General features: G+C 48.3%; 1 protein-coding gene across 1 annotated transcript; it reads right to left on the reverse strand.

Moving 5' to 3' along the window:
• Positions 1–107: 107 nt before the first annotated feature.
• LOC306664047 (uncharacterized protein C5orf47) lies at positions 108–11,379 on the reverse strand (the record flags this gene model as incomplete). Its single annotated transcript, XM_079144715.1, has 5 exons — positions 108–368; positions 3,500–3,538; positions 4,913–5,012; positions 6,380–6,465; positions 11,112–11,379. The coding sequence occupies 4 exons, from the start codon at positions 11,377–11,379 to the stop codon at positions 3,519–3,521; spliced, it is 474 nt and encodes a 157-aa protein (XP_079000841.1). The 3' UTR covers positions 108–368; positions 3,500–3,518.
• Positions 11,380–24,471: the final 13,092 nt, after the last annotated feature.

The following is a 24,471-nucleotide window of genomic DNA, read 5'->3' on the forward strand; positions in this document are numbered from 1 at the left end:
TTAATTTAAAAGTTACATCTAAAAGAGAGGTGCACAAAGCAGCAGTTGCAGACTCACTAACAAAAGATAAAAGTTAACAATTATAAATAAACATAATTGTGCTGATATGCTAATTTAAATTTTATGTAGATTAATTTAAAAGTATACAAAAATATTAATTCTGAAAATAATGCTTGCATAGCAATGTTTAAAAATTTTATTGACTTGCAAAAATACTATTAATTTATAAAGAAACTAGTTTTTCCATTGAACTATTAAAGTGCCAATTCCAAAAAACACCAAGATTAATAATTGTGATTCCATTTAACATTCCATCTTTGAACTCTTCATTATCTTCACTGGGAAACAAATCCAAAGATAGGTTAATCCTAAATGAAAGGTGACAAAATTTAATCTTATTAAAATAAAATATGTCAGTATTCATTGACATTTTTGACACTCTGGACTGCAGAGACCAGCAGGACACTCCTGCACTGACTATGTTAATGACCTGCTTGCCCTGGTCAGCCATGGCTTCTGAGAGACTCCTTGTGCAGTCACACTGTCCTTCCCTGCTCCGGCTAATTCCCTTGGTGACTTCATCAGCTCCACTGACAGACCGTCACAGAAACGCACATCCCAGGCTCCAGACCACTGCAGCTGCTCACAGCGAGCCCTGCTTGGACGCCGCCATCACCTGTGCTTTGCCTCTGGGTGCTAGGACTCTCGGAGCTCCTGGCTGACGCATCCCCACCTCCTGCTTTTCATAGCCCTGTGCTCCCAAGGAGTGCAGCCTTAGACCTTCTTTGCACTCCAATCCCTAGATCTCCTGCGATTTCCATTTGCTTCTCTCTCAGTCAGCTCCCTCAGTCAGCTCCCTCTTTGCTTCTGAGTAAGTTCCTAGAATCCCTGATTCCGAAACTGAAAACTCCCCTTTCCCTGGACACCACCTGACGTGCACTCAGTCTCCGCTCTCCACCTCACACTGAGGTTTTCCTTCGTGCCTCCCGCGAGAGCCATGAACACCCTTTAGGCAGCGTGGATCTACCAGACAGCTCCAGTTCAGCACTTCCAGCTGCTTGTGTACAATTTTTACATGGGTCCCCTAACTGCCACCCAACACTCAACATGTCAAAAACCAGTCTGCCCACTTCCTCATTTCTTATTTCCTCGTTCTCAGAACTCATTCCCTCCTGATCCCACATCTAGTCCGGTCTCTGCACTGCCTGCCCACCACCCTCATTCAGGAACACTTCACTCCCTTCTTGCACTGCCACTACAGCCGCAGATTTTCTTTCTCACCTCCTCATTTGCCTCCATTGGAAACCTTTTCACAAATGACATTCTTTCTAAAATGCAGATCTCATAACTCCACTGTTTTAAAATGTTCTACATATTGATGAAAAACAAGATATTTGCGTATGCTTTCTTATTATCTTTCCATGGAATATTTATTAATCACAAAAGGAAAAACTGTAACCATGAATGGACAACTTAACCTAGAGATCCAAGTCCATAATCATCGGTCAATGAAGATCCCAGGACTCCAGACATGATACCCTGAGAAGGAAACTTTACTAATATAATGCTCCAGTCAAAATGCATAACATAAATCAAATAATAACAAAGTACCAAAAAGTCCATAGGGATAATCTGAAAATTAACCAGCCTATACTCTTTTTAAAAAATATCAGTATCATGAAGTAAAAAGAAAGGTTAAAGAATTGTTATAGATTTAAGAAGATATATGACAACTAAATATAATACATGATCCTGGACTGGACTTGGTACCTAGAAACAAATCCCATTAAAGACATTTTTGAGGCAATGGGAAAAAATTGGATTATAGAGTATAGATTATATAAAGGTTTTGTATCAAAGTCAAATTTCCTGAATTCCATAATTATTGTGTGGTTATATAAAGGACACCCTTTTTTAGGGCATACATATTAAAGTATCAGGGGTAATACTTTTATACACAGAGAAAAATAGGAAAGCAAATGTGGAGATGCCAAAATTGGTGGATCTGGGTAAATGATAGAGTTCTTGACATTATTCCTGCAACTTTCCTGAACATTTGAAATCATTTTAAATACGTGACTCATGCTTCTTCAGTGCCTGCTAAACAAAGTACAGATCCTCGCCCAGCATTCAAGGGAGACTTTGAAATACAGTCTTAGCATTCTTTTACATTTTTCTTTAATTATACTATCTTAGGTCATCTCTAACAAAACTGCACATTCCCTCAGTGTGTGGTCTGGACCTGGAATGTCCCCCAAAGGCTTAGGTGTTGAAGGCTTGGTGCCCAATGCAGCGTGTTCAGAGGTAGGGTTCTTCCAGGGCTCCAGCACTGGAGTGCTGGGTGAGAGGCTGGTGGCACTACTGGGAGGTGGAAGCTTAAGGGGGGCCTGGTGGAGGAAGTAGGTTACTGGCGTGTGCCTTGGAAGGACACTTCTTGTCCCCAGCCCCTGCCTCCCTCCCTCTCTGCTGCCCAGCTGCCCTGAGGTGAGCAGCTTTCCCACACCATGCCCTCTGCCACTGGATTCTGTCTCACTCAGGCCCAAAGCAAAGGAGCCAGTCAACCCCAGACTGAAACCTCCCAAACCATGAGCCAAAATAAATCATTTCTCCTCAGGTTCTTTTTCTCAGGTGTCTTTTGCAGCAACAAGAGCTGCCTAACACACTGAGCATTTTGTTGGACTCCATCGATTTGCTAATGTTCCTGTGAAAGGTAAATGCTCCTCTTCACATTCCCACTTACAAAATCTAATTTTATTTTCAAAGACCTGTCTTACCTCTTATATTCTCATAAAACTGTATATAATCTCTCCCTAGGAGATTAATGAGTCTGAAGACTAGGAATCCAGGGACATGATTGTTAAAAAAAAAAAAAAAAAAAGAAGAAAGAAAGGAAAAGACAGTCAGTTTAAAACCTGGGATATTGAAAGTAACTATGGAATAGCTTAAAGAAATTCAGAGGTATATACAACAGAGGTCAGAGGTAGAAGAGAGATGTAAGTCATACGCCTAAGAGGAGTGATTGGAGAGTTATGAATAAATACCAGTGTGTTGTCTGAAAGTGACTGTAAAGAGGACAGAACTGACAACTATTTCTGAAAGAGAAAAAGGCACACATTAAAAATATACAGAAAATACAGTGAGAGGCAGAATGAGAACCATGACAGTCTCCAGGACACAGGAAAAAAGAAAATGTTGAAGGAGCAATAATAGTAAGATAGTGTTAAATGTGACAGCATGTCAAAGAAAAAGAGAAATAAGTAGAGATAAGATATGAGCAAAAAGGAAGAAGGAGAAAAAAACGGACCATTGGGGAGTTATTTGATGGCGATTAATCTAAACGAAGTTTTAAATGTCAACAAAGACTTAATGAGTGCCATATACTGGATTAAGGAAATGAGTAGGCAGGAACTAGCAATGGATGTATACTAAAAGTTGGAGGAGACAGGATTTAAAAAGTAAGAAAAAAAGTTCTACAATTATTATCTAAATGGATTCTTACCAAAAGATGATGAGATGATTCATCTCGTGTAATTTGAGTCTAAAAAAAATATAAAAATACAAAAAATTCAAGTCTGTCTTCAGCACTGATTTTCTCATTAAGAAATACATACTAAGAATAAAATTATAACACATTTTGAAACATTAGCTCTATAAAAATTTTGCAGTCTAGTTTAAGACTGTAATGTAAACTAATGAATTACAAGGATACCTTTTATTTACGAGGAACTATTTCTGAAAAACACAACAAATTCAGTTGCTAAATGATCTTTACAAGCTTACTTCATGTGTGGTAGAAGGTCTCTTGCTGAGGCATAAAAGAACCCACCAGTTTCAAAGTTACATAAGTGGATTAGCATTCTGAAGACGGCCTAGTGCTTCTGCACATTGTTCTGCCTGTTCAAACATCATTTTATTTTAAGAAACCTCTGACTACTTTCCTTGCTCCTAATCCCTCCTCCCTCCTCATTCTCCTTAACTGGATAAGAAAAGTGAAATAGAATATCACAAATCTGAACACTGGTTTATATGCCATCATTGATGAATATTATATGAATATTAATGTTTTCAGTGTTTATATCGCTTATAAAATGGTATTGTTTTATTATTCTCATTAAAATATTCTTCACAAAATTAAACACTACAAGTTAAATGACTGTCAAACGGAAAATGTCATCAAGTGACTACATGTCCTGAGCACCCACCGCAGCATTCATCATGATAGCATGCATGTGCAGCAAATAAAGTAACTATTTTGATTTATCAATTCATATGGCATTACTACTCACATTAATTTTATTCACTTAACATTTTGAGAATCCAGAACTTCCAATTATGATAAGAAACATAGAAGATGACATCAAGTTTTACCCTGACCACAATATCAACTCATTATTGATGGGGCTTTAGAACATGGTTTAATTCATGAGCTGTTTTCCAGGAATGAAATAATGACATCAAGGCCATAACTCAAGGGCAGATTTTAAGTGCCTGAATTAGACTGCAACATCCAGGGAAGGGAAATGACTACAAGAAGTTACATAAATAGAATACATAATTTTATACCACATTTAAAATGTTTTTCTTCATCCATAAGGATGAGTTTTATAATTCGGTATTGAAATCCGCATTTAACAGACAAGAGTGCTCCCTGTGTTCCGTCAATTCCAGCCAACACGCACCTTCTGCACTCCACTCACACCTATCCTGGGTGTGCTCTGCTCTGCACTCACTGCTGGAAGAGGTCTTGTGCTTTTGATTATGATGAACAGTGAGAACATAGTAAGCTCATTTCTATAGTTCTGTACACTGCAAGTGACAACCAGAACACTGCTAGTATAACATAATCCAAGGTGAAGTAAACCATTTATAGAAGTCAGTTTTCTTAAATACAATAAAAATCATGTTAACTTACTTTCACTAGATAATTTCTGGCATTCCAGTCTGAGTCTGTATTTTTCATTTTCTTCAAGCATTCTAGAAATGATTTTGTATACTCTGTTCCATACTGAAACCTTAAAAAATAAGCACAGTTAAGGAATGCTGAGCAGAAAGTAGGAATGCAATTGGTAGTGACTCAACTGTTACATGTCAATCAACTTAAATACTATAAAGAAATTAGCACATAAATTTAAATGCAATTGTTTCCCCTTGATCACTTAATTATCTGTTCTCCTTTTCCAACTTCCTAGAATTTCCTGGACATATTTAAACTGTCCTGCATGCCGTTTCCTTTCAAAGGCAATGACCACAACTCCTACCTAAATGGTTCCAACACATTCAATTTTCAATATACACATATATATTTAAAAAACATTTAATTCTTAATTAGAATAAAATTCACTTTAAAAATCACACCAAGTAGTGATGTGATTTTTTAAATAAATTTTATTCTAATTAAGAATTAAATATTTTTCAAGGACATATATCCAAGCAAAATTACTAGACATCATGAATATACTAGAATAGGAGGAGTGAGAACTATGAGATCAAACAGATCTAGACTCATAATCTGGCACTGGTAAGTGTTTAAACCTCATCAGGAATATCTTCACATACTCAATTATTAGGATTAATGAAAAATACCTATGTAAAGCACTTATGCCCTGTCTGGAAGACAATAGTCAAAGTAAATACTGGCTGCTCTCTTTCACCTTACCCAAAAGGAGATGGTTCTTGGAAGAAATATTTCTTAGTGCAGTAGGAAGATTAGATGCTCTCTCAAAATAAGTATGGTGCAAGGGTTAATCACCCTGAATACTATTTTATATACACATGGGTTATATATCAAACTCAAAGATCAGAAACAATATAATTTTATGTGTCATGATCAACAATAATTTCTTTAAATTAAACTAAAATGGCAATCAAAGGCACCTGATCTTGACTATAGTTAGAATGTTAATGTGACCATGACATTTGGACAACCATGACATTTGGAGAACAGAGCAGCAATAAAAGTTCATCCTCATCAGCTTTCCACTAGAAACCCAAGATGCACGCTTTGTCTTTGAAAAGAGATATATAATAGATAATTTTTCTTTTCTATGAAATCCATGGTTTTGATTTCATACTAAATTATCTATCAGTTTATTATATTCTAGAACACAGATTATGCTTCAAAAGATCTCCCAGAGGGTTACAGTTTGATTAAAATGCATTTTATACCTTCAAATACCATAAGGACTATTCTTCATGGTTAATAAATATATCCAAGCTCAGTTCTATTTCTGCCAAATTACTTCTACATTCTCATTTCAGAAAATTAAATTATTTTTAAAATGGAATTGTTTTCACTGACTTGAATATCTTCACACATTTCTATTTAGATAGGATAATCTAAAGTTCAAACTATTGCTCACCCCCCTCTACGATAATATACCTTTTTCCTTTTTTTCATTATTTTGGAGGCTTCATTCACTGGTATGGGAAAATCAAACTTTTTAGCTGCATCTTTCTGGATTACACCTAATTTTTTTTAAATAGTAAAAAGATATCAAAGTCAGTACATATTTTAAAGAATTCACTAACCTTTAAATAGAGAACATGGAAATATCTCTTGAGGTCATTGGGGGGATTTTTATACTTGTTAGTATATTTCAGATCACTAGGTAATACTACTTTACCATTTAGTTAATAATATGCTGAAAACCACCAAGAAAACTGATGTAAACAAGCTTGTAGGTATCTAGGAAAGCATTCACCTATTCCATCCTCTTCCCTTTGTGATTTGTGAGTCCCAAAAAGGCTAACGGAACAAATATGAGAAACCACGCCTTGCTGCTGTTTTCACAGCCTACATTATTCCCAGGCCCCCAGGCCCCCCTCTGCTCCCAACCACAGGAATCCCTGAGCTCCCCCAGTGTGTCTTATCCTTACCCTCCCAGCCTCAGCAGTGCTTCCCCACCAGACTAGCACCCACACCCTGCCGGGGGAATTCTGCCTATCCTTCAACACTCAACTCATGTCACCTCCCCTCCATAGCCTTCCTTCAAAGACACAGCCCCACATACAGCACGGGCTCCCAGGACTACTACACTGCACTTCACATGCTTTTATATCAAGTATTTGTAATCTGCTCCCTCTAGGAGGATCTGGCTCTGGAGGATGGTGCCATGTGGGTCTCATTCATCTTTTTATCTATAACAATATAGATGGCTCCTTGACTTATGATGGGTTTAAAATGCAGACACACCCACCATAATTGGAAAATACAGAGTCACTAATGTACTTACTACACATAACCTACACAATATCATAGCTCAGCCTAGACTACCTTAAACAGGCTCTGCGCTTACATTAGCCCACAACTGGGCAAAATCATCTGAAAGCAAAGCCTACTTTGTACCAAAGTGTTGGATATCTCACGTTCACAGAGACAGATGTTTCATTATCATGATTCAATAAATACTGGCAATGCAGTGCACTGTGGGGTACCTGTCGTTTACCACAATTGATTGAGAGCTATAGCTCCCTGTCGATGTCCAGCATCACGAGCAAGCGTCCTACCATGTTATCACTAGTGCTACCATAATGTTGAAAGATCAGCGGAGAATGGGGAGGTTCTGCAGGACGAATGAGCTTACTGATTTCACTCACTCCACCCACCTTGTGGTCTTCCCAGAGTTAACAGAAAAGGTGTGTGTGTCCAAAGACAAAATCATGAACCAATGCCTGTGTGTCCCCTGAAAGCTGCTCCTTGTCTACAGCATCCCCCAACCTTCCCCACTCTGTCCTGCCCCACTACCACTCTCCCTGAATCCTTTCTACACGTGTGACGTCTAGCTTTTCAGGGAGCATTCTCAGATCTCAAAGCCACCAATGCTCAGTTACACAGATTTATCACGTTATTTACTTGATGAGTATGTTTTATTCTCTAGAGACTGTTTCAACTCTGCTAACACTAGGTATGTAATGTGTTCAATGAACTAAAATAAGCTCTAAAGTGACGTTTTCCAATTGGTGAAGTACATGTCACTGATTGTAGGTGGGGCACAGACACATACTAAAGGACATTAATTTACACAGTGAGAAAATCGTCTCCTTTCCAAGTCCTATCAAGGAGGAGGTCTGGTTTGGTACTAGCATGCCATCAAGACTCTCCGGTCTTGCAGATTTCCCTTCATGAACATAGACAACCTACTTAGCTAGAATCCTTTTTTTGCCTTTATTTGATTTCTTTTTAATTAATTTCTATTTAAGGCAAATAGTACAGGTTTTCCACTGAGGTAATGATGTAAAGTGTTCCAAAAAGAAATTTAAGAAGGTACATGTACCTATTTAAATAAATGTATTAATAGTATAGCTGATATGCAGATATAACAGAAAACAAATTCGTTTGGGAAACTGTTCTTTATGTACCTTTCCTCCAAATGCCTACAACCTTTAGAACATTTTATTTGCATCATTCTCCAAAATTCCCATCTAAGTATTATCTAGCCTATACCTATACTTCTTGAGAGTAGAGTTAGGAGCCATGAAGTTTGTCTGTAATTACTTGGAGATCTAAGGCATGGTAAGAAATACAGCCTGGCATGATGGTACATGCCAAAAATTCCAGCAACTCAGGAGGCTGAGGCAGAAGGATAAGTTCAAGACCAGCCTCAGCAGTTTAGCAAGATCCCAAGTAACTGAGTGAGACCCTGTCTCAAATTTTAAAAAATGAATATGCACAAGAAAAAAGGCAAAAATATTTCTTTCACTTGATTTTTGTATTGCACTGAGGCTAACTCCAGTGTACACCATGGATTTTGGTCTCAACTTGTCTATCAAACCTTTCTCTACTTCTCTTTTCACACTCTGACCCAAACCGTGTTTAAAGTTTTCACCCAATCACTGCCCATTGCTGATCCATGCTCAATAACTTGTCCACATTTCCCAAGTGTCTTTTCCCCTCTCTCAGCCTCACAGAATTATCACAAGGAGCTCCCACCATGAAGCTGTCCCTGATTCTCTCATCCCCAAGTTATTCACCACTAAAAGAGCATAGCACTTCCACAATAGCACTCATCAGTCTCTATTATTTGTAATTCATGAATGTATCTCCCAAACTCTGTGACGACATGAAGCCAGCCTGATTATTAGACTTCTTTGAAATGTTAGGCCAAGTGTGCTGGAACACGCCTGCAATCCCAGTGATTTGGGAGGCTAAGGCAGGAGGATCACAAGCTCGAAGCTAGCCTTGGCAATTTAGTGAGGCCCTAAGCAACTTAGTGAGAACCTGTCTCATTCATAAATAAATAAATAAATAGCTGGCTGGCTGGGGATGTAGCTCAGTGGTTAAGTGCCCTTGGGTTCAATCCCCGGTGCAGAGTTGCCTGATCTCACTGCCTCTGGATCTCTGAACTCCAGTACAGCTTACAGTTATCAAATAAACCTGTCTCTGATTACTTCACTCCATCATGCAAAAATCTTTAGTGTTTATAAGAATGGCAAACATTCCACTACCTGATCCAAAACTTATTTTTCATTCATGCACTAAATACTGGTATGTGCTGCCCAGTGCTAGACTATTGGCTAGTCACCCTCTTTTTGCCCTTGAGGCTTCTCTGCTCTATATGTCAAAATAGGCAGGGAACTTTGTATACCAAACATGATGCCAGGAATTCTGCATGCATTATTTCATTTAGGTAGAAAATATTAACTCCATTTTACAGATACAGAAATTAAGGAGTGGTTACTAACTTCTATGGTTTGGATGTGAGATTTCCCCCAAAACCTCACATGTGAGACAATGCAGGAAGGTTCAGAGGAGAAGTGATGGGTTTTTAAGAGTCTTAATTCAATCAGTGAATTAATTCCCAATGGGATTAATTGAAGTGGTGGGGTGTGGCTGGAGGAGGTGGGAATTGGGGCGTGGCTTTGGCGTATATATTTTGTATCTGGAGAGTAGAGTCTCTCTCCTTCTGGATCACCATGTGAGCTGCTTCCCTCCACAACCTTTTTCTGCCATGATGTTCTGCCTCACCTGGAGCCCTGAGGGATGGAGTTGACCTTCTATGGACTAAGACCTCTGAAACTGTGAGCCCTCAAACTCTTCCTCCTCTACAGTTGTACTGGTCAGATTCTTTTAGACATAGCAGTGAAAAAGCTGACTAAAACACTTAACACAACCAATCTTACCCTACTGATGAAAGACAAAGCCAAGATTGATTTTTTCACCTCAAAGCCGGAGGATTTCTACTGTCCCACTAGAAACTTTTCTATTCATGTTGCCTTGATTTTCTGCCTGTGCCTCTTCTGTCCCTGAACTTGATTATCAAGGCCTGCGGTAGATCTCGCCGCCAGCACTCACAGCTACCGGCACGAATCCCCCATTTCACTTATAAGTTCCTTAGGTACAGACCATTTGACCCATCGTTGTCACCAGCACCTGGCCTAGTGCCCACCAGCGTGGCAGATGCCAAATAACTGCTAACGGGAGGGTAAGTAACTCATCTTTGTTCCCCAGGGACAGCAAGGCCTAAGTATTTAATGAACACCTTTAAGAAGTGACAATGGAAACACGACGTACTGGAATCTAAAGGAAGTAATTAAAGTAGTGATTAAAATCACTTCTCAGTAAAAAGGAAAAATGAAATTTCCTGCTTAAAAAAAACAAGAACAAAGAAAACCTAGAGAAATACAGGTAAGCTGGAATTAATGAGGAAGAGACTAGAAAAACAAAATGGCCAATAAATCAAGATCGTGGCTTTAAAAAGGGCTGAACAGGCGGGGCCGGTCAGGAAAGGGAGCGCAGGGACGACACCCAGGGCCAGGGCGACCGGGCGGGCAGGCCCGCGGCCCGGCGCTCGCTCGCGGTCCCCGCTGCTTGGCTGCCGGACGGGCGCGCGGGGACAGCGGCCGCGGGCGGCGCCTGGCAGGGCTGAGCGACAGGACGCGCAGCAGGGCGGCGGGAGGTGACCGCCGCTGGCTGACGGGACGGGGGCGGACGGGCCCAGGGAAGCGCCGGCCCGCAGGACGGGCGCCCGGAGGCCGGCTGGCCGGCCGACTTCAGCGGGAGACGGCGGCCCGGCAAGATGGCCGACGGGAAGCGGCCGCCGCGGGACAGGAAGCGGCCGCCCGGCACGTGGCGACGCAGAGCAGCCCGCCCGCCCGCGCGCCCGCCACGCCACCTGCAGGCCCGGGGCGGCCCGGCGCGCTCGACGCCCGCAGCCGGGAGCTGCCGGCCCGGCCCGCAGGCAGCTCGCCGCCGCTCGGGGCCTCCGCCGCCGCCTCCCGCGGCTCCTGCCGGCCGCCGCACGTCTCCGGCCCCGGGCACCCGCGGCCCGGAGCCCGGGGTCCGCCCAGCTGCAGGACGCCGCCACACTGGTGCGAGCCGAAGCGGGTCACGTAGACGAAGCGCGCCCGAGCCCGCTGCTGCCCGCGGCCTGCCGGCGCCATGGCCCTCCCGTCACGTGGCGCTCCGGCGGACGCTGTGGGACGGTGGGGATGGGCAGGGGTGGGGCTCCTCTGCGTGGGGTGGGCGGGGCCACTGTCCTCTGTGGGGCTCTGGGGGCGGCACGGTGGGCGGGGCCCCTGAGGAGTAAGGAGCCGGAAGGGGGCGGTTACGGGAGGTGGAGCGCTGCGCGAATGGGCGGGGCCAATGCCGGGTGGGCGGGACCACCGGGCTGGCAGGGAGGGATCTCTGCTGGGGTAGGAGGTGCTGGGGCGGAAGCACTGGGCACGGAGGGTGGGACTACCGTCCGAGCGTGGGAGAGTCTTGGGGCGGGACCCTTGTGTGCGAATGGGCCTGGTTCCAGAGTGGGTCCCTCTTGGGGGGTGCAGGGTTGGGCTGGGAGGGGCAGGTTGCAGCACGGTGTGGGGATGAGGTGGGACCCCTGCAGAGGTGGGAGGGGCTGGAGCAGGACCACCGTGCTGTGTGATAGGGCTGGGGAAGGGCAGGGTAGGAGGTTGTGGTCATGAGGGCGGGACCACTGTGGGGGAGAGTCGTAGCTGGGGTTCGGGGGCAGGATCACCGCATGGGGTGGGAGGGGCCCAGGCGGGACTACTGGGCACAGTGAGCAGGGTGGGCACTGGACTACTGGGCCGGTCTGGGGAAATGAGCTTAAGTTGTGCTTGTGAGATAGTCATTATATGAATTTCCACATCACTTGAATATTTTGTTCAACCGTCCTGCTTGTGATGGACGTTTCATTTGTTCCAATTTGGGGGACGTTATTAATAGTGAATGGGGACATGCTCCTACTTCTTTATGGAACTCCCGTTACAGAATTAATGTGGAGTTGCTTAGGGTATGTTCAGCTTCAGCGAACAAGTGTCCTGAATGGTTATGCCACGCTCGCTCCCACCAGTAAAGTGTAAGAAGACGGTGGCTGTACACGTTCACTACCACTTGGCATTGTCAGTTTTCTTCATTTTAGCCATTCTGATGAGCAACCAGGTGTGTGTGTGTGTGTGTGTGTGTGTGTATGTTAGAGATTGACAGACTGCAAGCTAGAGATCCAAGGAAAAGTTGACGCTGCTATTCCAACCTGAACTCATCTGCTGACAGTTCCTCCCTTTTTCATTAGTTTCTTTTTTTCTTCTTAAGGCCTTCAGCTAATCGGATGAGGCCACCCCCACTACGGAGGGTAATCTGCTGCCTTCTGTCCACTGTTCAGGGGTGGGAATAGCCTGTACTCTCTTCCTTGTTTGGTAGAATTCACTGTAGGAGGCCTGTAGGCACAGAGTTTTCTTTGTGAGAAAGTCTTCAGTCATGAAAGGATTATTCAGATTTTCAGTTTCTTATTGGGTTCATTTCAATATACTGTTTTCTTCTCAGACATTCCCTCTAACGTTTAAAGTGTAAGAGTTGTACAAATATACTTTTATCATCTTAATATCTCTCAGACAGGGCTGGGAATGTGGCTCGGTGGTGAAGTGCAAAAAAAGAAAACCTAGAATAATTACTATCTCTAGGAATATTGTGGTACCCCCTTTAAATCCCAGCCGTTGATAATTTCTGCATTCTCTTTTTTTATCTGATTCAGGTTCAGCAAGGGGCTACCAATTTTATTAATGTTTTCAAAGAAACAACTTTTGATTTGTGACTCTTGTTTTTTTCCATTCACAATGTCCTCAGATCATTGGTTATCATCCCTTTCTTCTTATATGCATGCAGAGAAAGCTACGCATCTTCCTCTGAGCTTAGCTTTGGCTGCCTCCCACAAGCTCCCTGTGTCATATTTTCATTATCATTCAGTGATGATATTTCTGATTTAAGTTGTGATTTTTTTCAGTACTGGGTATTGGACTCAAGAGTCTCATACTTGTTAGTCCAGGACTCTTCCACTGAGGTCCCCAGCCCTTGTTACTTTGAGAGGTTCTCACTAAGTTCCCAAACTGGCCTTGAACTTGAGATCCTCCTGCCTCCACCTCCTGAGGAGCTGGGATCAGAGCCATGTGCCACTCTGCGGGGCAAGTTACAATTTTTATTAGACTTATGAGTTGGGTGTAAATATATTATTTAATTTCCAAACATTAAGAACATCCTAATTTAGGGGATTTTGTTGTTGTTTGTTTTGCTGTTGATTTCAGCTTAATTCCACAATGGTCAGTGAACACACTCTGAATGATCTTAGTTCTTTGAATTCTTCTGAGACTTGCTTTAGGACCCGATGTGCAGTCTATTTGGGAACCTCTGCCCAGGCAAGAAGTACACATGTTCTGTAGTTGTTGGAGCCAGTGTTCAACACCCGTAGATCAGATGCGTGAAGTGCCTTTTGTCCCTGTGTCCTTGTTGATTTGGGAGTGTGTGTGTGTGCACGTCAGCTAAGTGAGGTCCACCCACTCTGCCACTGACGGGGGGTGGGGGGGTGTGCAGTCCCCCACTGCATCAGGAATTTATGTTCCAGGTTCCGTGTTTGCCTTGAGTGTGTCACATGGTTAGTGTCTGCACACTAGCGTCATTATGTCTTCTGTAGTTTGATCCCTTCATCTTTAAGAAATGTTCCCTTTTGTCTGTAAGCTCGTTTTCTGTGACAGTCTATTGGTTAGTGTTTCAAGTCTTTTTTATTCGCTTGCTGTCATCTTGTCCTCATCTTTATGTTTATGATACCTGCTACACTCAGCATGTAGAATTTTTGGTGATTCTGCAGTTCACTGTAGACACCATGGAATGTTATTAGTACTGGTATTTGTGGTCCTGGAGACTGAACTCAGGGCCTTGCATGTGGTAGGCAAGTGCTCCGCCACTCAGCTGCATTTCCAGCCCCATTTAAAAGCATTTTTGAGACAAGGTTTTACTGAATTCCCAGACTAACTTTGAACTCGTGATCCCTCCCACAAGAGGCTGGGATTGGGGACATGTGCCACTGGGCCTGGATAATATTACTGTCATTTTATACAGTTGGCTTTCGTCTGGGTTCACTGATATGTCACCCTTTCCATGGCTTGTTCACATGTTCACGCCTCCCAGCGGGGTCATTGTGCCTGTGCCTGATGAACCCCCTTGAGTGTTCCCCAAAGGCTTATATCCTAAAGGCTTGCTTGCCAGCCTGTGATGCTGTTGGGGGGTGGGACCTTTAAGAGGCGGGGCCTAATGGAAGGTAGTTGGGTCCCTGGGGGCATGGCCTTGAAGAGGACAGTGGGGCTCTGGCTCCTTCCTCTTGCTGTCTTTGCTTCCTGGACACCAGGAGGCAGTAGCTCTGCTTCATCACAGACCCAGAAGCAACAGGGTCCAGCAACCGTGGACTGAAACCTCTGTACCCATGAGCCAAAATAAACTTTTCTTCATTTTAATTTGTTTATCCCAGACATTTGTCATCGTGACCAAGAGCAGACTCACACGCCACCTCAGTTTTCACTTTAGTATGGTCCTGCTGTGATGAGTTTTCTTGGGGTTTATCCAATACATATTTTTAACTGAATTTTTAAAGAATATTTTGCTGCACAATCCAAGGTGGCTGCTATTTTCTTTCAGCACTTTGAAGATACGGTTTTCTGGTCTGGTAAAGATGGCCTTTGACTCTGACGGGATCACACTTACACCCCATTAAACCCATTATATGTTGAAAGAATCGCCTAAGTCCAAAATGCACCTACTCCCATGCACCTGATCGGCCGAGCATCACAGCCCAGCACCATGCAGGCCCCAGAGCACCAGCCGTTCATCCTGACCACGAGTGGCCTGCGGCACAGGCGGCTGGACCAAGAGAAGACCGGAATTCCGAGAGGTTTCCGCTGGCGGTCTTGACTTTGCAACAGGACGCAGCTGCGAGTGCCGTCGGGACCATGCGTTTGTGCTGAGAAGTCAGCGCTGGGTCAAGAGGGCTGCTGCCCTGCTTGGCTCCCCTCTGCCTCTTCTCCAGCCTGACCGCGTGCCTCAGCTTTGTGGAGGGGTCACCGTGTGGACGGATGAGGCTTTCGTGGCATTGCTCTGCTTGGGCTTCGAGGTGCTTCTGATGGAGCCTGTGGAGCAGCTCTGAGTTCGGGCCGCAGCTGCCTCGCCCTCTGCTCTCCTGAGGTGCTGCCGCACACACTCTGTCTTTGCTCTGCTGTGCCTTGCACACCCCTCGCTGTAGCTGCTGTGCCCCTTCCTCTCAGCACTGGTGTCTGGTTGTTTCCTGCGGTCTGAGCTCCAGTTCACTGGTCTCTTCAGAACTCTCTAACCTGCTGTTAAGCCCTGCTAGAGTTTGTCTGGAACATCCACCAAAGGCCAGGCTGCTGAGTCTTGTCCCTAGTGAGATGCGACTGGGTGGTGGTGGACCCTTGGGGAGGGGGTGCTCATGGGAGGTTTGGGTAACTGGGGGTGTGCTGTGGGCCCAGCCCCTTCCTCTCCTTCACACCCCAGCCTGGGGTGAGTGACTCTGTTCCACTGAGTTCCCCACCAGGGGTCCAAAAGCAATGAGGCCAACTGGCCGTGGACAGACACCTCCAAAACTGTGGCCTGAAACGACCCTCTTGTCTTCATAAGTTGATCATTTCAGGTGTTTGTAACAGTAACAGAAAGTGGATCCACACAAACCCCATTATTAAGTTCTTAATTCTGGTTATACTTTTCATTTCTAGAATTTCCATTTCCATTCTGCTGAATTTTATTCAGGATTTCTTCAGAGTGTTTTCTACAACACATCAATCAGCATTATTTTCAATACCATTATAATGGGAAAATATTTTCTTGGTTTTTGGTCATTGTATTTTAAACTCCTGGGGAATTTTTTTTTTTTTTTTTTTTTTTTATCAAATGCCAAAAATCGAGTCATAAAAAGGGTAGAGATTATTCCAGACTCCATATGGTAGTGTCTTTCTTCACAGAAAATGGACTTCTGTTTCTGGCAGGCAGTTCAGATAGGGGACGTTTACCTGAGTCCTGTCTGGGACCAAACTGATTTATTGCTGGCTCAGTCTTTACTGAAGTGGGTGTGAATCTTGCTTAGTCTGTATCCTTACAGCCCAGCTCTTCAGGTGCCCAAAAGCCTAGAGTGTTTACTGGGGCTTCTTTGGCTAGGCTTGAACTTGTCCCTCAAGCCCCATGAAACCACCTGAAGCTCTTCTTGACATTTTTTTAAGTTTCATTTTATTTTTGATTCATTGTACATTCACTTGTACATGCTTTTTATATATGATGTCTGGCAAAGGTATCTTGGATAAGACCTCAGAAGACCAGCAACAAAAGCAAAACTAGACATGAGATCTCATCAGACTCAGAGACACTGCTAGCAGAGGGACAAACTACTGGTGGGACAGGAAGAGACCTGCAAACCACATATCTGAGAAGGTTAATGTCCAGGGTGTATCAGGCCCTCACAGCTCCACGGCAGACAAACACAAAACCTAACAACAGAGACCAGCCTGACTTCAGAGTGGCCGTAGCTCCAAGCAGACATCCCTCTGCTGGCCTCCCAGCCCTGTGGCTTCTGCTACCAGAGGGCGGTGCCTGGATGGGACTGGCCAGTCACCTCCAGCCTTCCTCCTCCCTGGGACCATGGTCCTCTTGATGCCTCACCACCTCGGGAGCGTCTAGGATTATTTCCTTCTGGATCCAGTGTTTTCACTGAACAAGAAGGACAACAAATCAGAGGCACACTGGTTCCCACAGCCAGTGCAGGGAGGGGGACACACGGGGACAGAGGAGATGAAGCTGCTGCAACTGGAGAACCCACTGCAGCCTGCCCGTGGCTCAGTCACAGAGCCGCATCACTGTCCCTGTCACCTGCACGGACAGCCCTCAGATCTCAGCCTCCAGGGCCCCCGAGAGCAGCCCTGGACCCCTCTCCAAATCAGCTCTGTCCCCAGGCATTGTCTCTGCCATGGTCTGAAATGATCTCTTCGGTGGCAGTTTATTTGTCCATCAAGGGTCACCCTCTCCACCCCTGTGGCTATGTGAAAGCAAGGTCCTCGGCCATCTTGTCCCTGCAGCGCCTACCCAGGTGCCAACCACAGTGCCTGACGTGCGGGCTGCCACATGGGCCTGCTGTGTAAATGAACAATGGTCAAACGAATGGCAAAAACAACAAACCATGGCAGAAGGAAGGCAGGTGGCATCTTGAGGAGCAGGCCTTCCCTGCCTTCTTCTTCCTGCCTGGCCGCCCTCCCCACACTGCCCCCTGCTGGCACTGCCCAGACTGCGCCTCCTCCCTCAGAAGGCCATGCCCCTTCTCCGGCACCTGCCTTTGGTGGCCTTTCATGCTCTCCCCAGCAGCTGGAGAGGGAGGGGTAGACCTGAGGCCCAAGAACACAGCGAGGATGTGTGTGCCGAGCCCAGCTGGGTCTCTGTCAGCACCTGCCTCTGCACTGAGCCACTTAGGAGAGACAGGCGTGAGTTTTTGGGCTGTGTTCCGGCTCGCTCTATGGAGAAAGAGCTGCTCGCCTCTCCTGCAAGCCTGGGTCCAGCCAGACCTTTAAGCATCCTCTCCCGCCCTCCACCCAAACTCGTCGGTGGATTCCAAACACACACCGGACGTCAACTGTCTCTCTAAGGAAAGCCACAGCTTGCCCTATCAGCTTCCTCTGGCTTCCTTCGACAATAGTCCTCTGAGCAAAGGGAGAGGGGACCCATGGGTTCATCCACCGCCGACCTACCCCACCCAGGCCAAGAGCCAGCCTTCAGCCTGGCGTGCGCTGTCCCCCCCCCCCAGCCACCAGCATTCAAGGGCACTCTCCACCTGACCCCTGCTCCCCCGCGAGGCCTCCACTGCAGTCCTCCGAGGTCTGGCCCTTCCCCCCATCAGCCTTCAGCACTACCCAGCTGCTCTGCCCTCAGCAGTGCCCAGTCTGGCTCCAGCTGTGAGCCACTGCCAGCCCCCCCGCACCTGCCGGCTCCCCTCTTCCAGGGCCCAGCGAGGGAGCCCTTGTGATGAGGAGCCCTGTTCTCCAGTGCGCTGCTGGCTCCTCTGGCCCTCGAGCAACCCATGGTAAGCTCATCACGGATGGCAGGCCCGTCAGCCGGCCTTCCTGCCCGGCTGCACCATCCCTCACTCGCACGCGACTCGTCTACACCTATCTCCTCACCAGACAGCCGCCTCGAGGAGGTCAGGAGCCTTTCCCTTCACCATTGTTTCTTCAGTGTGTATCTGAGCACCTGACACGCAGCAGGTCTGAGGGTGCAAACAGCCCCACCTTGTCCTTATTCAACTAACTTTCTCGGAACACTTCGTTGAGCCAGATCTGTGACAAGCATGTACATGGAGTGTGTCATTTGATTCTTACACCCACCCTGTGAGACGGGTGCAGTCACCTCCCCTTATCTGAAAGAGACACATTCCAAGACCCCCAATGGTTGCCTAAAACTTTGAACAACACTGAAACCAACATGTTTTTTTCTCTACATACATACCCATGAGAAACTCACACCCTTTCACTTGCAGAAAGCACTTTATGGCTTCTCTTTGGCATATCCACATTGCCAGGGTCAGTATCTTGCGCCATGGGGCTGTGATCAAGTTCAGCAGGGTTCCTTGAACACAAGCACCGTGGTACCCCACAGTCGATCTGGCAGCGAAGACTAAGTAGCTCACAGAAGGGTAGTGTACACAGCATGGATGCACTGGACAGGATGGAGCAGGATGACACAAGATCTCATCATGCTACCCAGAGGATGGCATGGGATTTAAACTTAAGAATTACTTACTTCTGGAATTTTCCATTTACTATTTTCCAACCAAGGTTGACCAAGGGTAACTGCAACCTTGAATAAGGGGGTGATTACTGTACTATTATTCTGACATAAGGATCATTAGCCCCACTTTACAGACGAGGAATAAAAGGCATAGGTCAAGTTACAGAGAAAAAAAGCCCCAGAGTCACCGAGGGTTCAGACCCAGGCAGCACAGCTCAAGCAGCCAGCCTTACCCCTGCTCCGCGTCCCTCCCCGCATCCGTCCCACCCTAGTACCTGCCTCCCTCTCCTGCTCGGCTGAGCTGCTTCCCAAACAAGGCAACAGAAATGAAGGGATGCCCAGCCCTGAAAGCCCGGCGCCTTTGCAGCTGCTGGGCTACTGCCGCCCACCAGGTGGCAGTCACCGCTCCGCGACGAACGCCGGCTCGCCGCCTCCCCCTCCCTCTCTCTCTTTCTAAAAATAGAAGTATGTCAGTTTCTATTGTTATCAAGAAGTGAGTGGCTTGAATTCAAAACTCGAGTCCTGGGCTTTTGGAAAGTGGCACCTGAAGAGTGTCCCGCCTTCGCGCACCTTGGGCCGGGCCGGCAGCCAGGTGCGCCAGGACAGGTGGAGGGCGGCGTGCTTAGGCAGCGCTGGGCACAGACCCCGCGGCCACTGGCGGAACGTAATCCCGGCCCACGGAAGAGACGCTGGGCGCCTTCCTCCTCCAGGCCCCGGCCCGCTGCGAGAGCCCAGAGGAACCCAGCACCCCATTCCTCGGCCAGCGCTCCGCATGGTCCCGGAGGGGACAAGGCATGACTGTGCAGAGGGCCTGCCCACCTCGTCTGCGCTGCAGTGCGTGCCGTCCCCCTCTGCTGGCACTGCCACATGCCCTGGAAGCCCCCACTGCGTTCCCGAGGACGCCCCGATTCCAAGTGGGGGTGGGGGGCGGCCGGAGTGCTCCTAAGCTGCTGGGACTTTCAGCCAGGAACCTCAGGACTGGCCGGGGCCGGGGCCCAGTCCACCGAGGGCCCCAGGGGGCCGTTTTCAGAATGCAGAAACTGACCCATGGCCGAGCTCACTCCCAGCCGAACCGCGCCAGCCTCCAGAAGGCCGCGCAGCCCGCTCGAACGGGCTCAGCGAGCCAGGGGGCTTGTTTTCAGACTGGATTCCTCATGTGCCGCAGGCCCAGGTTGTGATAAAGGGACCCGAGTTCAGAGGCGTCTCTGGCTCAAGCCTGTCCTCAGAGCAGTCAGTGATCGCTCCGGCTACTGTTCCACCGCAGGTCAGGGTCTCCGCTTTCAGACCCGGGCAAGGAGAGGACCTTGGGCCCCGGGGAACCCAGCCCAGCCCCACCCCTCTGGGGAACTGACATGGTTCTCTAGGCCCGGTAGCAGGAGAGTTGAGCATGAAAACAGCGGAACACACGCTTGGCTCCTGGTTTGGGGGCTTAGTGTCTAAACTAACTAAATTTCCTACCTCATCATTTTCGTTTCATTTTTCTTGCACAAGCTCCCTATAAAATAGAGTAGCAGTCGGAATAGAATGGGTTCAGTAGATGTCAGTCCCCTGCTTCTGTTAAAACAGAAACTTCTGCCCTTTCAAACCAGCCAAGAATCTCACTGAGACTTCAGAGGACGGGGAGGGGTCCCTTTGTGACAGACAGGATGAGAACCGGCTTCTCCTGCTGCTGGTTTCGCAGAGGTTTGCCTCTGCTGGGGGAGGCTTGGTAATGCACTCTCTCAGTGTTGCCCCCTTACTGATGGGGCATGTGGGATTTTGCCAACAACCAGTAGGTCCACAGTGCCTTTCTCACTGCCCACGCCCCTCCATCTGGTCTGCACCACCCACAGGACACAGCCTTCTCCTCCTGGGGGTCTGCCACCCTGGCTCCTCCATATCAGGTCTCCCAGTTGCCAGCATGAGCAGGAATCAGCTCAGGCTCCCCATAGCACCCCTCTTCAGAGGCTCTCCCTAAATCTCATTGAAAAGACAATCTTTTGAAGATTAAATCTGAGAACCCAAACTATGAACCTTCTAGAAGAAAACACAGGGGCGATGCTTCATGGCTTCAGACTGGGCAAAGATTGTTTGAACAAGACCTCAAAGGCCCTGTCAACAAAAACAAAGAATAGACAAGTTGGATTTCATCAAACAAAGAAGCTTCTGCTTGGCAAGGGAGATGCTGAACGGGGTGACGAGACGGAGCGCAGGCCGGGGGGGGAAGGTCTGCAAGAAGGTCCATCTGAGACGGAGCCGCTGTCCAGAGCGCTGAAGGAACACAGCGTCTCGGGAGCAAGGAGGCAGACGGCCCAGTTAAAAAAGGGCAAAGGACCCGAACAGACATTTCTGCCTTTGCAGATTTAACCAACCACAGACTCAGCCAACCTTGGATCAGAAATACTAAGAAAGCACTCTTCATCTGTATTGAACATGTGCAGACTTCTCGTCCTTAGTCCCGACACAATGCAGAATAGCACCTGCTTCCCTAGAATTTGCATTGTCCTGGGTGCTGTAAGGCATCTAAAGGTGGTTTGAGATCTGTGGGAAGCTGTACGCAGGTGGCATGCAAATGATGTGCTGTTATATGAGGGGCTTGAGCCTCCTAGGATTTCGGTGTCCTCAGGGGCCCTGCAGCGGTTCCCTATGGGCTGAAGGATGACCATCACACCTTGCTTGTGCGAGGCTTTATCCCCTGAATCCCCTGCAAGTCCCCATGCTGGTGTGGGCAGTGGGATCTGAGACCCAGAGGACTGAGGTGACTCACCAAGATCACAGGCACCGAAAGACATCCTCACACACTCGCTTGGGTGCTCCAAGGGCCTCCCCTCCAGGCCTTTGTCCCAAGAAAGTCAAGGCCAAGAGGGTCCTTCGCCAGTCTCCTTCCCACAGTGTCTTTGGGACCTAATGTGGTCAAACACAGCTGGTCTGCTCAGGCCTGGGAGAGGCCAGCTCTCCCTCTGCCTCCCACCCCTGCCTTGGAGGCCCAGGCACCCCAGCCCACAGAGTGCACTGCTTCCCACACCCCCCACCCCTAACTCCCAAGGTCCAAAAACACAAGGCCTCTTGGGACCTGCTCACTCCTAAGAGGTCGCATGGGCTCACCTCCTGGTGCGCTGGAGCGTGGAGTCCCAGGCCTCGGGCAGCAGAGTCAGAGCTGCACTGTGACCCTGAACCCGGGAGCTCTCTGCACCTGGCCCAGGGGCTTTCCTGCTTTCTTCTTCAGGCACTCCAGCCGCTCTTCCCAAGAAGAGTCTAAGCCTTGGAGCCCAGAGGCTGCGGGAATCCTCCTGGCACACAGAAATCCTCTCCCTGGAGATTCTGAGAGCAGGCCTAGGGAAGAGAACCAGCCTCCAGCGCCCTCAGTCGCTCACTCACCAGGAGCAAGCCACGTGAGGACTCACTCCCTGGGCAAGGCGGCGAGTCTCCCTCCCGGAAAGGCAAAGGGATGGCATGCAGTGACAGCCGCACACTGTGGTACCTGTGGATGGGACGGGCTCCTGATGACAGGCGAAAGGTGACGATGGGGGAGGGGTTGCCATGGTCCTGCAGCCCCTCCCAAACTCTCCTCCAGATTTGCCACCACCGAAACAGTGGGGCCCTGAAGAGGTAGGTGACTGGGTTATGGGTGCCTGGCTCTCAGGCAGGCGTCAGTGCTGTCTTGGCAGTGGGCTCCTCATCTGGCCTGCTCCAGGCACTGGACAGATGCAGGGGCCAGTTCATGGACCTCCCGGTCTGCAGAAGCATGAGCCAAACACATTTCTGCTATAATTGACCCAGTCCAAAGTATTTTTTGATGACATCTGAAATGGTTGAAGATGAGGGTCTTTAGAAAGTGATCCAGGAAGCTGGGCACTGTGGGGGGGCCTGTGACCCCTGCTACTCAGGAGGCTGAGGCAGGATGGCAAGTTAGCAAGACCCTGTCTCGAAACACTGAGCTGGGGATGTAGCTCAGTGGTAGAGCACTCCTGGGTTCAGTCCTCAGGACCGGAATCATCGCCATCATCCAGGAAGTTCTCTGGGGGAGGCGGAAGGAGCCAGCTCTGGGTTGGTTGGATTGGAGTGAGGGAAGGGTGGAGAGGCATGAGGTCACGGCCAGTGAGAAGAGCTCGCACCAGAACAGGGGCTCGCACGAGAGGAGTGGAGGGAGGCCACTCGGTGTCACCAGAGTCCATGATCAAGAGGAGGCTGGCGTGGAGACTGAGGGCAGATCCTGCAGGGCCAAGGGGCATGGGGATGCGGGGATCTGATTTCCAGGGCAACAGGAAACTCGGACAGGGCGTGCTAGGCTGCGGCGAAGCTGGGCTTCTGTTCCACTCAGCTGCATCAGGTGGGTGGTGCAGGTGGTCATCTCAGAGAGGGGAAGGGACTTGCCTGCCCCCGGTGGTCATGGTCAACAGCGGCCAGATGTGAAACAGTAATGCCCAAGGTCGGGGAGCCACCCATGTCTAGGGTTTAGGTGCTTTCTCATTATTACTCCATCTCATCCTGACCCCCAGCGAAGGGATATTATGTGCTCCCCTGACCCAGGAGAAAATAGATTCTCAGAGGTTACCCAGGGCACCTGGCCAGTCAGAGGTGGTGCAGGGGCGGAGTCCAGCAGTGTCACTGCAGAGGCATGTCCCCAGGCACGAGGACACGCTTAGTGGCACTGTCCTTGGGGTTTGAGCCCAACTTTGCAGACCTTAGAGCCAAGTCAGCTGTGCGGGCCTGCACTGCCCAGCGGCCACCTTCACCTGCACTCCGCAGCCTCCAGGGCAAAGGGAGGAAACATTTCCTTAAAGCAGTGCCACTAAGCGGCCAGCTGCGGGTCAAGGCCCGCTCTCCAGTCCCCCTCCCGCTTCCCATTTCTTTCTTTCCCTAGAGAGAATGATCTGGGGCTCATCCCAAGGGGTCCAGAAAACCGAGCCTCAGGAACAGCCCCTCGGCGGCGGCCCTTGATTTCCGGGGGCGGGAGGCTCTCTTGTGCCAAGTGGAGAGGGAGATGCCAGAGCTGGCACTGCCGCAGCACCGCGACGCGTTGGAGTCTCAGCGCTCGCCCCGTCGCCATGGCAACCGGGTAGGCAGGAGTGGGAAGCAGAGAAGGCACCAGGACCCTGTGGAAGAGGGCCATCCCAGGCCCTGCCCTGCCGCCCTGCCGCCACCCCTGCCCCAGCCAGCACAGCTCCGTGCTCTGTAAGTAGCAGGGAGGATCCCGGCCCGGGCACAGCTTGGGTCGTGCCGAGTGTCACACAGCTGAGCACATCCTGAGCCGCAGGACACGGTGCTCATGCGCCGGGAACCCCGTCGCTGACCCCGCCCCAGAGTCCAAGATGCCCCACTCTGCTCCCGGAACCCAAGAACCCATCACGGACCCCACCCCAGAGTCCAAGAACCCCATCACAGACCCCACCCCAGAGACCAAGATGCCCCACTCTGCTCCTGGAACCCAAGAACCCATCACGGACCCGGCCCCA

This window comes from Sciurus vulgaris (genome assembly GCF_902686455.1).
Source record: "Sciurus vulgaris genome assembly, chromosome: 6".
NCBI classification, from domain to species: Eukaryota; Metazoa; Chordata; class Mammalia; order Rodentia; family Sciuridae; genus Sciurus; species Sciurus vulgaris.